Source organism: Biomphalaria glabrata, chromosome 18 (assembly GCF_947242115.1).
Source record: "Biomphalaria glabrata chromosome 18, xgBioGlab47.1, whole genome shotgun sequence".
NCBI lineage: Eukaryota > Metazoa > Mollusca > Gastropoda > Planorbidae > Biomphalaria > Biomphalaria glabrata.
The window spans coordinates 22,916,942-22,931,541 of record NC_074728.1 but is presented as its reverse complement, the minus strand read 5'-3'; the positions used below and the strand labels follow the sequence as shown (position 1 = coordinate 22,931,541).

Genomic DNA, 14,600 nt, shown 5'->3' with positions numbered 1-14,600 from the left:
ATATGCATATATTTATCTATGCTAGCTAATGATGTAGATCTGTAATAGGTCTATATTTTTGTAGTCTTAAAAAATCTTGTAAATATTGATTGTGTTGGTTTCAGTGACGAAGCTATCATTATAGTGAACTGTTCCTACGCAGAAGAAGTTGGCCCACTAACTGGTAGGCTTCTACTGAAATGTCTCTTCTTACTCCTTAGTGAAATGTTTATATTATTTCAAGTTTTATTAAGATTGGTCAGACGGTGTTTTTTTTTCATTAGGAACAAACAAATATACACCTTACAGTTTGATTAATATATTATTTTACAATTCTTACTATTTGCTTGTATTCTCTTCATCTGTGGGTAAAAGGACAAATTTTCAAACTGTAGGTTGGACGTGTATCTCGAAAATGGCTCTAAAGTTTTTCCTAGAAATTTGACAATTTATGTCTTTGGGGAAAAAAAATCACTAATATCTAAAGAAGTGAAAATTAGGTTTCCGAAATAATTTTTCAGAATTGTCTAATTATTTTCAAAATTAAATTTGGTTTACATCTTTTAAAAAACACGGATTCAGTTCGATCGACACCTTCAGTATGGTCACGGAGGTCACGGCTCGATCCCGTTTCCGTGTATTCAGTTAGAAGTGGAATAAGGACATAGATTTGCATAAGCAATTTGCGCACCGTCTTTTGTAGACTTTGCAATTAGCGCACCGTCTTATGTAGACTTTGCAATTAGCGCACCGTCTTATGTAGACTTTGCAATTTGCGCACCGTCTTATGTAGACTTTGCAATTTGCGCACCGTCTTATGTAGACTTTGCAATTTGCGCACCGTCTTATGTAGACTTTGCAATTTGCGCACCGTCTTATGTAGACTTTGCAATTTGCGCACCGTCTTATGTAGACTTTGGAGTCCACCTGCCTTTATAACGTCATTAGCTGAACTGTTAGTTAACTCTTTCTCTCCTAATTGACGATGCCAGCGTTGATTTGACCCCCAATCAACTAATTTTTTTTTATATTTATAAACTTAACTTTTTGTTGTGTAAAAAGAGCACGCATTCCCCTATTATTCGATACCAAATATAACATTTTCCGATGACGAACGAAAAAGTGATTCAAGTTTAATCCTAGCAGGAGAGTGAAATACAAATGAATAATTCTATCGGAACGAGGAAAATAATTACGGAGAGAAAGAGTTAAAGTTCCCTCTTTCCGGCCTTGCGATCTATAGGGCAGAGGATGTAAAGGTCACCTGTTTCTGTGGTCCACGGTTAGCTAGGGCGTCACGTGGCCAGCACAACGACCAACAGCCATTTTTTTTTCCCCACAGCTAATGTCAAGTACCCATTACAGCTGGGTGGGCTTTACTAACTATTGTGCATTTAACTATAAACTCATGGCCATCCTTAAGCATGGGCAAACTAGGCAGATGCCTTGGGCCTACAATTGGTGGGGGGGGGGGGGCATCGCACAAGACTAAACAAAAATTAGAAAAAAAAATTAGCGAAACTTGGATCACATCTCAAACATAGTACAGCACTATGGCTCTCTGTTTACCGGTCTAACTCATGCTCTACTACGGAGATTGCGATACATAATTTTAAGTTCAATATGTTTGTCCATTTATATAGAGACAGGTAGGTTTTAAATAAATTTAGTATTATTTTTAAATTTTGGTTCGCTGTTTTTTTTTTGTTATTTTTTTAAATTCATTTAGGGCCAGCAAATTCTCTCGCCTAGGGCCTCCGATTATTCAAGGCCGGCCCTGATAAACTATTCATGTTTTTACAATTATTACAGCATCATTACTATAATCCGATTAAATCCAGGCATGCTATTATAGATAAACCCTGCACGGAATTATTAAATGACTGTATTTCTATTATTTCGGAAAAGTTTCTCTGCCATTGCTGTTATCGTATTTTAAGTATTTTAATATACTTATAATTTGAAAGTAAAAAATAGAAAAGCTTCAAAAATATATTGTTTTAAAAACAATACCTCCATTCTACAACTTATAATATAAAAAAAAATATCTAGTGCAAATCAAGTATCGAACCCGCTTCCAGCTTCATAAACGTATGTCGTTACCGAATCGGCCAGCAAACTACGCATCCCTTAAGAAACAGTTTTTCAGAACTAAATATTTGTATACTGCATTCGCGCAATAAAATGTTTATTTAAACTATCACTCAACCCTTAAAACGCGTGTGGTAGTTTAGCCTCTAAACATCATTTATTGATATTATCATTATATGGACGTCTAGATCTAACACTAGACCTAGACTTATGATTTAGATCTAGTCTAGATCTAGATTCTAGATGTAATCTATATTAGATTTACATAAAAATTATTAGCAAAACTTAGCTAATCTTTCAATAAACTTGTGAAACTCTGAACATTAATTAATAAAACTCTTGAATCAATAATGCCTTATATTCGGAAGTTCACGAACGCGACAGTCTTTTCGATAGTCATTTCAAAACCGACGATGGCTCTAGGTATAAGTCTAGTACTCCATCCATATTTACATTTATTATAATTTGTTCGTTTGTAAAATGTTTACATGTTTCGGATGTTCCTTCAGAGTTGAAGAAAATTTACTTCAAACATCCCGCTGGACGACGGGGGATGGGAGCAGCAAGGTTTGAACTCGGGACCATCGAGATGTTCGAACGACAGTCCAGCGCGCAAACCGCACGACCAGGCAGCCATTTTAAAAAAAAATTATATCGATCAAACTAGAGTTTTCCCCATGTGCCCAAACGAGCTAGTTAGTCTAGTAAACCTATATACATTTACTGTTAAATTTCTTTAAAAATCGTTAGAGCCGTTTTTGAGATCAGCTGTTCAGGTTCCTGAATCCAGGTTCCATGAAGTTCTGACTTTGTTTTTGTTTAGATTATTTACCTTCTATGACTAAACAAAAGCATTTTTTTTTTTGTTTTGAAAGGTACGAAGATTGAAACTAACAACAATATCGGGGTGATTATAGGCAACTGCATCACAAAATCTTGCCAGAAAGGCAACTGCACTGAGGATCCCATTGCAGGTACCTTTACCATTATTATTATGGCTTTTATATAGCGCTACTTTCATGCTTATTGCATGCTCAGAGCGCTTTTTGGTCCAATCTCATTTGTGGACCAGTTGGGGGGTTGGGGGAGGGTGTATATAGAAGTTGGTTTTTCCGTGCTGCCTTTAGGCGCTCAGTAAACACAACTCTTGCCCGAGTCGGGTGTCGAACCTCGAGCCCCCTTCTAGGTAGCCAAGCCAAGCCAAGTTCAAGCGTACTCGACCAACCCTTTCTTTTGTAGAAGTTTCTGTTGCACATTCAACTAGCCGGATATGACCCACAGCCCGCAGGCCTTAGTTTATGTATCACTGATCTAGCGCCATGGTCCCCTATTTAGCTTTTATAAGATACTGAGAAAACGGGTTTACCCGATTTGTTAATAAAGTTTCGTTTTTCAAAAGAGACAAATTTTAGCTATTTTGTGTTTATTTTTAGGGCCTTCTTAATGTTGGAGAGGCATTTACATACACCACGGTCTGCGCCGTGATTTAAGGAACATTCATGTGAGGGTTGGGCTTCGAGTCCTGTCTCCAGCTGAGTTGTGTCTGTTAAGCGCCCAGAAATAGCACATATACCTTCTACCCAGATACTATTTCCTACATATGGTTACTAAAGAGATTGGGTCATATATCACACTGAGCCTGCTACTGTTGTAAATTTACACTATACAAAATCACTAAAAAAATGCTTGAACAGTATTTTTTTTCCTCGTTCCGATAGCACTATTCACTTTGCTCATTTTGTATTTCACTATCCTGATATTAAATTTCAATAACTTTTTTCTTTGTTATCAGAAAATGTTATATTTTGTATCGAATTACAGGGGAATGGATGCTCTTTTCTTTTTTAAATGACGCAAATTAATGTCTATAAATCCGAAAATCAATTTAGTTCTATGGGGTCAAATCAACTTTGCCATCATCAATTAGGAGAGAAAAAGTTTTAAAAAATCAAAGCTTAAGAATTGTTGTTTACCAATTGTTTTTGCTTAGCGCAGTTTTATGCTTTTAGCGTTCACAATACGCTGTGATCCTATCACTTGTCTGGACCAGTTGGAAAGGGGGAGAGAGGACGGGGAATCTGGCTGATCGCTTTTTAAGTGTATTTAAAAAAAAAGAAGGAACGATCCGAATTCAAACTTGAGGGCTTAGCCTTCTCAGGATATTTCAAGCCAACACGGTAACCACTCTGCTTGCAAAGCGCCTAGGAATATGGAAGATTGTAGAGTTGTCTATTGTTTCAATTTAATGTTTGTGTTCAATAAGTCTGAGACGGCAGTCTAATATAAAGGAAGATAATTCAGCGTATTCTTCAGCCAATTATTATTTATTTCCCTTGTTTGAGATATCAAAGTAATTTATTACCAACAGTTAATAAACTAATTGGCTATTTTTTTTTAAATAGATTCTTGTATTGTCAGGTAGAAGAAATAATTGTGCAAACTTTCAGCTTGATCCGAGATTGGGTGCCGAAGAAATAACGTCTACAAAATTTTGGCCAGTCAGACAGACACACAGACAGACACACTGAGTGATTTGATATAATAAGCTTTGTAAAAAAAAAAATACGAGTGACTTGTTTTCTTGGATGATGTGAAAGCAGATCTGCAACAGCTTGGGATTAGGGGGGTGGAGACGAAAGGCCCAGGAGAGATTTGAATGGAAGGATGTGTTGAAGCAGGTCAGGGCCCTCCATCGGCTGTAGCACAACTGGGATGGATGGATGGATGTTATTTTTCTTGGAAAGTGTTAACCAGTTGGTCTCCCCCTTTGTTCCAGAGATGCTATTTCCAGCTGATATTTTCGGTACTCAATACATAGTGTTTGACCTACACAGTATGGGCGCAGATAGTGACCTCGTCATGATGGTGCCCATGAGCGGAACACGCGTGGTCTACTTCAACAACACGACCAGAATAGAGCAGTCCTTACCCAAGGGACAGACCAAAGTAAGTTTGTAATGTATGCATACAAAACACAAACATTATTAGTTAATACTAGTAGGAGGCCAGTAACACCGCACCCCCCCTCCCCCCCACCCCCGAGGTACAAGTTGTTGTTAAGTTTAACTGGAGTGTGACTGAAGTCAGCCATCTTGCCTAACTGGAGTTTGAAGGCATTCAGCCATTTTGCTTAACTGGAGAGTGACTGTAGTCAACCATCCTGCCTAAGAGTTTGAATGTAGTCTGCCATCTAGCCTAACTGGAGAGTGACCATAGTCAGCCCTCTTGCCTAAGAGTTTGAATGTAGTCAGCCATTTTGCCTAACTGGAGTGTGGCTGTAGTCAATCCTATTGCCTAACTAGAGTTTAAATAGAGCCAGCCATTTTGCCTAACTGGAGTTTGAATGCATTTAGCCATTTTGCTTAACTGGAGTGTGACTGTAGTCAATCCTCTTGCCTAACTGGAGTTTAAATACAGTCAGCCACTTTGCCTAACTGGAGAGTGACTGAAGTCAGCCATCTTGCCTAACTGAAGTGTGAAAGTAATAAGGCATCTTGCCTAACTGGAGTGTGAATGAAGTCTTCCATCTTGCCTAATTGGATTGTGAATGTAGTTAGCCATTTTGCCTAACTGGAGAGTGACTGAAGTCAGCCATCTTGCCTAACTGAAGTGTGAAAGTAATACGGCATCTTGCCTAACTGGAGTGTGAATGAAGTCTTCCATCTTGCCTAATTGGAGTGTGAATGTAGTTAGCCATTTTGCCTAACTGGAGAGTGACTGAAGTCAGCCATCTTGCCTAACTGAAGTGTGAAAGTAATACGGCATCTTGCCCAACTGGAGTGTGAATGAAGTCTTCCATCTTGCCTAATTGGAGTGTGAATGTAGTTAGCCATTTTGCCTAACTGGAGAGTGACTGAAGTCAGCCATCTTGCCTAACTGAAGTGTGAAAGTAATACGGCATCTTGCCCAACTGGAGTGTGAATGAAGTCTTCCATCTTGCCTAATTGGAGTGTGAATGTAGTTAGCCATTTTGCCTAACTGGAGAGTGACTGAAGTCAGTCATCTTGCCTAACCGAAGTGTGAAAGTAATACGGCATCTTGCCCAACTGGAGTGTGAATGAAGTCAGCCATCTTACCAACAAACAACAGTTATGTTTCAGATAAAGGTTATGATTAACATGATGTTGACCTCCGACTACCCAATCTCTATCTACTACACCATCACCGCGCACCTCGACGATGGGTTTAACATTGGCGTGGCAGCGGGAGCAATCCTAACATCCGTGGAGCATTTCTATCACATTTTTTTGTTTAGGTAACAACCACACCACCCCGCCCATCACCCCATGTGCTATCTATCTATCTATCTATCTATCTATCTATCTATCTATCTATCTATCTATCTATCTATCTATCACCACCTACCTACCTACTTATCTATCTATCTATCTATCTATCTATCTATCTATCTATCTATCTATCTATCTATCTATCTATCTATCTATCTATCACCACCTACCTACCTACTTATCTATCTATCTATCTATTTATCTATCTATCTATCTATCTATCTATCTATCTATCTATCTATCTATCTATCTATCTATCTATCTATCTATCTATCATCTATCTATCTATCACAATCTATCACCACCTATCTATCTATCTATCTATCTATCTATCTATCTATCTATCTATCTATCTATCTATCTATCTATCTATTCATCTATCTATCTATCTATCTATCTATCTATCTATCTATCTATCTATCTATCTATCTATCTATCTATCTATCTAACTATCTATCTATCTATCTATCTATCTATCTATCTATCTAGCAAATTAGTACAATTATAAACTTAATGAAAAATCTTCATATTTTATATAGATCTAGTTATTATTTAGATAATCTACATTAATCATTCTAGATATTAAAATTTAGAACTACATTTCAACGACTGTTTTGCCTCAATAACTTTGGTGTCTTATTTAAATCTTATTTTCTTAAACCACACACTATAACCATTCCTAAATTATATAAAATTTAATGAAAACACGTAGGCCGATGTGTTCTACATAGGTCACAGGTGTCGAGTGACAAAGCTGTTGGCTACCATGGATGTACTAAAGATCTTGCTCTGTTATCTCATGTCTTCAATTCAGCTGCTTGGTCGTGCGGTTTGCGCGCTGGACTGTCGTTCGGATTTATCGACGATGGAGGGTTCAAGCCCTGCTCCCATCCCCGTCGTCCTGCGGGAGGTTTGGACTAGGAAGTAAACTATCTTCAACTCTGAAGGAACATCCGAAACATGTAAAACATTTTACAAGCATTTTTACAGCAGATGCTTTGCTAGGGGTGTTAAATAAATCTGCAGCAGTGTATGCCAGAGTTGCAGAATCCCATAGAATATTGAATTCGTCCTTAATCCAACTCAATGAATATCATAAAAAAAAACATCAAACTTTTTATATTCTAAGTGCTGCCTAATATCTGTTTTTTTTTGGGGGGGTTTAATGTGCTTGCGAACGTTTACTCTTAAGTAATGTTTAATTAATGTTTATCCCGGTCCAATGTTAATTATCTAGCGACCTGAGCGCGGTGAGCAAAATCGACTTTTCTAACTACGCCGTGGTCATGGCGGACCTTGAGACTAGGGAGTCGCTGCGTCTTAACAATGAGAAACCAAAGTGAGTATTTGCCTCTGTGTAATGTATAGTCCCTACATTACAATGTCTGAATGACTGTGTCCTGATGACTGTGTCCTGGTGACTGTGTCCTGGTGACTGTGTCCTGATGACTGTGTCCTGGTGACTGTGTCCTGATGACTGTGTCCTGATGACTGTGTCCTGGTGACTGTGTCCTGATGACTGTGTCCTGGTGACTGTGTCCTGGTGACTGTGTCCTGATGATATGTCCACCAAAGTTAAGTAAGTTAAGTTCCCCTTTTCAGACTTTGTGGTCTATAGGGGCAGAAGATGTAAAGGTCATCTGTTTCTGTGGCCTACGGTTAACGAGGGTATCATGTGGCCAGCACAACGACCATCCGCCTTTACTTTTCCCCAAATAATGTCAGGTACCCTTTATAGCTGGGTAGACTCAGAGGCGCCCAAGGATCCCGAAATTTTAAAATGTCAGTCTTCCACCAGGATTCGAACCCGGGACCCCGGTTCGGAAGCCGAGTGCTTTACTTCTCAGCCACCGCGCCTCTATATCCTACTAAGTCTAGGTGAATATGTCCGAGACTCTTCGCTAAAGAAGGCCTCAGCATTGACCAGCAGCATCACAACCTGTGGGTAGTTTAGACAAATACCTCGTTGCCAATGATACAATTGAATGATACTATGAAATGATACTATGAAATGATACAATGTACTGATACAATGAAATGATACTATGAAATGATACAATGTAATGATACAATGTAATACTACATTTCAATGATATACTTGAATGATACTTTTGAAAATGATACATTTGAATGATACTATTAAATGATACAATTAAATGATACAATTGGATGATAAAATTGAATGATACAATTCCTACTTAAAACACTCATTGATATTACTCATTTCTGCAGGGATTATGTAAAAAATGAGGTACTCCTTTAGACTTTGCTATACATGTAAATCTATGGCCACGGTTAACTAGGGGTTCGTGTGGCCGGACAATCGATCAACTACTATTACTTCCCCATCTAAGGTCAGGCAATCAGATTAGGTTTAACGCCCTATAATAAAAATCAAAAATTCTGAATACCAATCGTCAACAGGATTCGAACTCAAGACTCCTGGTTCGGAAGTCAAGCGCTTCACTTCTCGGCCACCCTAAACATGATTATGGTTCTCTAATTTGAGAATAAAAACAAGAAAAAATGTTGTTTTTTTCCCTGGTCCAATAATAGAAAAAAAAATAAACGTGGCAGCGTTTTCATGATGAAGTTTCCCCTTTCAGACCTTGGTGCTGATGGTGTTCAAGTCAACTGTTTCTTTGGCCAACGGTTAACGAGCAGGGTGCTATGTGGCCAGCACAACGACCGACCGCCTTTCATTTTCCCCAGCTGATGTCACGTTGGGCGGTGTCAGGGGCGCCCTAAAAATACCGAAGACCGAAATCCCAGTCTTCACCGAGATTCAAAACCCAGGACCTCATGTTCAGAAGCCATTCTCTTAACCACTCGACCGCCTCGCCATTTTCATGACGACTATTTCATAGTTTGGGAAACTCTTAAGAACAACCTAGTTCTACCTCCCCCAATCTGCCAATCCCTAACCCCCGCTTCTGCTTAAATACAACCCTAAATCCTGATCAATAACTCCCCATCCAGCATTACGTGGTACGAAGTGATTGGAAGCTTACACTTCCAACTCGGCTTTATAAGCTTTGACCGAGGTCTGCAGCGGCTCGAGTCGATCACAATGTCGGACTTTGGCGTCATGCTCTTTGGCTTTGAGAAAGACAGCAGTTACATCCATCCGGCTTCGTATTTTTACCATAAAAAGGTAAGGGCACATTGTGTTGCTTTACCATAAAAAGGTAAGGGCACATTGTGTTGTTTTACCATAAAAAGGTAAGGGCACATTGTGTTGTTTTACCATAAAAAGGTAAGGGCACATTGTGTTGTTTTACCATAAAAAGGTAAGGGCACATTGTGTTGTTTTACCATAAAAAGGTAAGGGCACATTGTGTTGTTTTACCATAAAAAGGTAAGGGCACATTGTGTTGTTTTACCATAAAAAGGTAAGGGCACATTGTGTTGTTTTACCATAAAAAGGTAAGGGCACATTGTGTTGTTTTACCATAAAAAGGTAAGGGCACATTGTGTTGTTTTACCATAAAAAGGTAAGGGCACATTGTGTTGTTTTACCATAAAAAGGTAAGGGCACATTGTGTTGTTTTACCATAAAAAGGTAAGGGCACATTGTGTTGTTTTACCATAAAAAGGTAAGGGCACAATGTGTTGTTTTACCATAAAAAGGTAAGGGCACATTGTGTTGTTTTACCATAAAAAGGTAAGGGCACATTGTGTTGTTTTACCATAAAAAGGTAAGGGCACATTGTGTTGTTTTACCATAAAAAGGTAAGGGCACATTGTGTTGTTTTACCATAAAAAGGTAAGGGCACATTGTGTTGTTTTACCATAAAAAGGTAAGGGCACATTGTGTTGTTTTACCATAAAAAGGTAAGGGCACATTGTGTTGTTTTACCATAAAAAGGTAAGGGCACATTGTGTTGTTTTACCATAAAAAGGTAAGGGCACATTGTGTTGTTTTACCATAAAAAGGTAAGGGCACATTGTGTTGTTTTACCATAAAAAGGTAAGGGCACTTTGTGTTGTTTCGGGTCCTTTCAGCTCGGCAACTTGATCGCTGTATTTGTATTTAGTTGTATTTGTATTTAGTTGTATTTGTATTTAGTTGTATTTGTATTTAGTTGTATTTGTATTTAGTTGTATTTGTATTTCACCAGCGGTGTAGCTAGGGATGGGGAGTGGGGAGAGTTTGAAAATCCCCAGGGGGAAAAGGTCCAAATGAGTGTTAGAATTTTTTTACATTAAATATTAAAAATATTACGCAAAATGCAGGGGTCCCCCCCAAAGAGGCCAAGATCCCCCCCCCCAGGGCCCCCAAATGATGGCAAATTTCTAGATACGCCACTGCGTTTCACCATAAAAGTGGTATATCTTAATGTCTCAGTAAATACGTTTGCTTAACAAGATAAACATAGAAAAGAAAAACATATCAAAAATATCAATAACAAGTTTAAATCATGTAGATATTTAACTGATTGTGTTAACAAGTAGTGATTTCTACACATAAATTGGATCTCCCCCCCACCCACTCGAAAGTTTATGGTGGCGGGGGGAGGGGCGGGATTGATGCCATCGCCCCCTCCTCAACCCTCCACATCGGCCAACATCTATAATGGGGTGGGGGGGGGGCGAAATAATCTTTAAAAAAAAGGTTGAAATATAAATAATTGCTATATATTATTAACATAAGTAATAAATTCGTATAAAAATTGTGTGATTTCTTGACTAAAATTTGGTCGTCTCCCCCCCCCCCCCTTTTGGATCCGCCAATGCTTCCAGCATAAGCAAACATCGTGCTGGATAGCACGTGAAGAAAAAAAAGGTTAGTCCGGTGAGAACAGGTTTACAACTGCATAAATGAGACTGATTCAACACATCAGTCAAGTACATATTCTTTCCAATGTTCGATGCCCCAACAAATAATTAATTGCCAAAATTCGATTGACTAATGTCTTTTTATTATTGACTCTTGTGTTGTCAGGTAAAAGAAATAATTGTGCAAAATTTCAGCTAGGTCCGAGACTGGGTGTCGGAGAAATGACGTGTTCAAATTATATTTACCAGACAGAAAGAATGAGTTGACATAACCTTTGTATAAAGAAGTACAATAAAATATTGAGGCTAAAATCCTCTAAAATCATACTCAAAATATACTGAATCATGTCACAAACTTCTTTCACGCCATACTACAGCCTTTGTCATTCCATGGTACAATTTTCGTAGATGCCATAGTACAAACAAACTGTCACGTTATGATAAAAACCTCTGTCACACAATGATACAAACCCTTTTTACGTCATGGCACTAGCCTCTGTCACGTCATGGCACTAGCCTCTGTCACGTCATGGCACTAGCCTCTGTCACGCCATGGTAGCTAGATGCACAGACGCTCAGACAACCTGACGCATAGACACAGTGACACTCTGACAGCTCCGCTTGACACCCAAACTTATGGAAACTTTGACACTCTGGCACTTAGACACCCTGACATTTTAACAGCTTGACACCATGGCATCAAGACATTTCGAATCAGGCACCCTGAAACATAAACACTTTGACACCCTGATACTCTGACATCTAGATTTTCAAACGCCAAGACGCCCTTAGACAATCTGAAATCCTGACACTCTGACAGTTAGACAACAGAACACTTAGTCACCTCGCCAGCCTAACAACTAGTCGCCGATCATTTCCTTGCAAACTGACTAATCTTTGGTCATTCAAGACAAAAACGTTGTTACTGAGGCCCTTCTAGTCCCTGCCCCCCCCCCATTCCCTAATAAATATTTATATTGAGTTTCTATTGGCCTCCCTCCGTCGTGAAACGACTAGGGTTCATCTCGTAGAGCCTCGTTTTCAAAGGGGAAGAATAACGCCCTTACAACTATCTCTCTCAATAATGTAATGTAATGTGTACAAACTTTTTACCAGAAAGACAGACAGAGTGAGTTGATATAAGCTCTGTAAAAAGAAGCTCCAATATTATTTACTAAATTATACTAGAATGAAGAACTCGATTGGCGTTGTTTAAATACTTAACTCTTACAAACATCATGCTGTGGTATTAAACATCCGAGCATCATAAAACGTGAATAGTCGTATTAGTTTCGAATTGTTCAAAAGAAGTTTGAGCAATATCGTCTTATTAGTCAGACGTCAACTTATAGACGTCCCAATCCTTAATCTATCACATGATGTTTCGTTATTTCATCTGCCAGACAATTAGTCAGTATTATTAGTCAGTATTATTAGTCAGTGTTATTAGTCAGTATTATTGGTCAGTATTATTAGTCAATATTATTAGTCAGTATTATTAGTCAGTGTTATTAGTCAGTGTTATTAGTCAGTGTTATTAGTACAGTATTATTAGTCAGTATTATTAGTCAGTATTATTAGTCAGTATTATTGGTCAGTATTATTAGTCAGTATTATTAGTCAGTATTATTAGTCAGTATTATTAGTCAGTATTATTAGTCAGTATTATTGGTCAGTATTATTAGTCAGTATTATTAGTCAGTATTATTAGTCAGTATTATTAGTCAGTATTATTAGTCAGTATTATTAGTCAGTATTATTAGTCAGTGTTATTAGTCAGTGTTATTAGTCAGTATTATTAGTCAGTATTATTAGTCAGTATTATTAGTCAGTATTATTAGTCAGTATTATGAGTCGGTGTTATTAGTCAGTGTTATTAGTCAGTATTATTAGTCAGTGTTATTAGTCAGTATTATTAGTCAGTGTTATTAGTCAGTATTATTAGTCAGTATTATTAGTCAGTGTTATTAGTCAGTATTATTAGTCAGTATTATGAGTCGGTGTTATTAGTCAGTATTATTAGTCAGTGTTATTAGTCAGTGTTATTAGTCAGTATTATTAGTCAGTATTATTAGTCAGTATTATTAGTCAGTGTTATTAGTCAGTGTTATTAATCAGTATTATTAGTCAGTATTATTAGTCAGTGTTATTAGTCAGTGTTATTAGTCAGTATTATTAGTCAGTGTTATTAGTCAGTGTTATTAGTCAGTATTATTAGTCAGTATTATTAGTCAGTATTATTAGTCAGTATTATTAGTCAGTGTTATTAGTTTGTATAGAGACGCACCATAGCTGACAGACTTTGAGCGCGACATTTAGTGACTTCACGACTTAGTTGGTTTATAATAATAATTAGGGTTAATTAGGGTTAGGGTTGTTACTTGTTAGTTGAGTACCTCGAATACACCCGTACAAGAAACCCAGGCACCTCCAGAGAAATCGGACGAAGTCAGGCAGCTATCAACTACTACAGGAGCAGGGCCAATCACTATCTGAAAAAAACAAAATTCCTTTTCTGACGCTAAAAAATGTTCATTGTAATTCTTGCTCAAGTAACTTAGTACATCATGATTATGTTATATGAATAGTAGCTGTTGACTTTGCTGATTTCCCCAAATCTAGGGCACAGGTTTCTGCACGTTAGCGATAGATGACGTGTCAATTGACGACAACATAGACAATGACTGTGATGATCTAATAGATGAAGAATACGCAGACTTTCAAGGTAATTTATTTTCCTTTTTTTACTAGCTGTAAATTGACAATCAGGCCTATGTTTTGTTTGTAAAATGTTTGACATGTTTCGGATGTTCCTTCAGAGTTGAAGATAGTTTACTTCCTAGTCCAAACCTCCCGCAGGTCGACGGGGGATGGGAGCGGGCAGGATTTGAACCCTTGACCATCGATAAATCCGAACGACAGTCCAGCTCGCAAACCTCACGACCAGGCAGCCATCCAATGTATCAATGTCTTCCAAAACGGAAGGCGTCGTCGCAGTGATCTTGTGCCTATAAGGAAAAAAAAAAGGGCATGTGAATTATAGTCAATTTTTGTTTGGTTTGTTTGGCATTGAATAAGGGAAATAACTTCTGCATTGTTGAGATATATAGTTGTAAGTGCAGCGATCTTGTGCCAATAAGAAGAAAAAAAAGGCTTGTGAATTATGACTAATTAATATTTTGGTTTGACATTGAATACAGAAAGTAACTTTTACATTATTGAGACATATAGTTATAAGTGCGGAGTTCTTTCACTTACTGTGTGCTCTGCGTTTCTAAAATTATTTTTTTTTATATTTTGTAATTTAAATTCTGAAAAAGTACTGTAGTGTTACCAATAGTACACGGCACTCTTTCAAATGTAACTCACATGATAAAACTAGCAAAATATATAAAATCCTTTAAAAAAGAAAAGCCTATCTCTAGGGGAAGAACTCCATCCTCAAAACTATATCTACATTTA

At 37.8% G+C, this 14,600-nt stretch overlaps 1 protein-coding gene across 1 annotated transcript in view; it reads left to right on the top strand.

Moving 5' to 3' along the window:
- The window catches only part of LOC106079763 (uncharacterized), a 23,759-nt gene extending 9,870 nt beyond the window's left edge, over positions 1 to 13,889 (top strand). The window contains exons 5-11 of the mRNA XM_056017673.1: positions 105 to 163; positions 2,946 to 3,044; positions 4,847 to 5,016; positions 6,171 to 6,325; positions 7,597 to 7,698; positions 9,339 to 9,513; positions 13,761 to 13,889. Coding sequence (XP_055873648.1) covers positions 105 to 163; positions 2,946 to 3,044; positions 4,847 to 5,016; positions 6,171 to 6,325; positions 7,597 to 7,698; positions 9,339 to 9,513; positions 13,761 to 13,889 — 889 coding nt within the window. The remainder of the gene's footprint in view (positions 1 to 104; positions 164 to 2,945; positions 3,045 to 4,846; positions 5,017 to 6,170; positions 6,326 to 7,596; positions 7,699 to 9,338; positions 9,514 to 13,760) is intronic.
- The last annotated feature ends 711 nt before the right edge of the window (positions 13,890 to 14,600 follow it).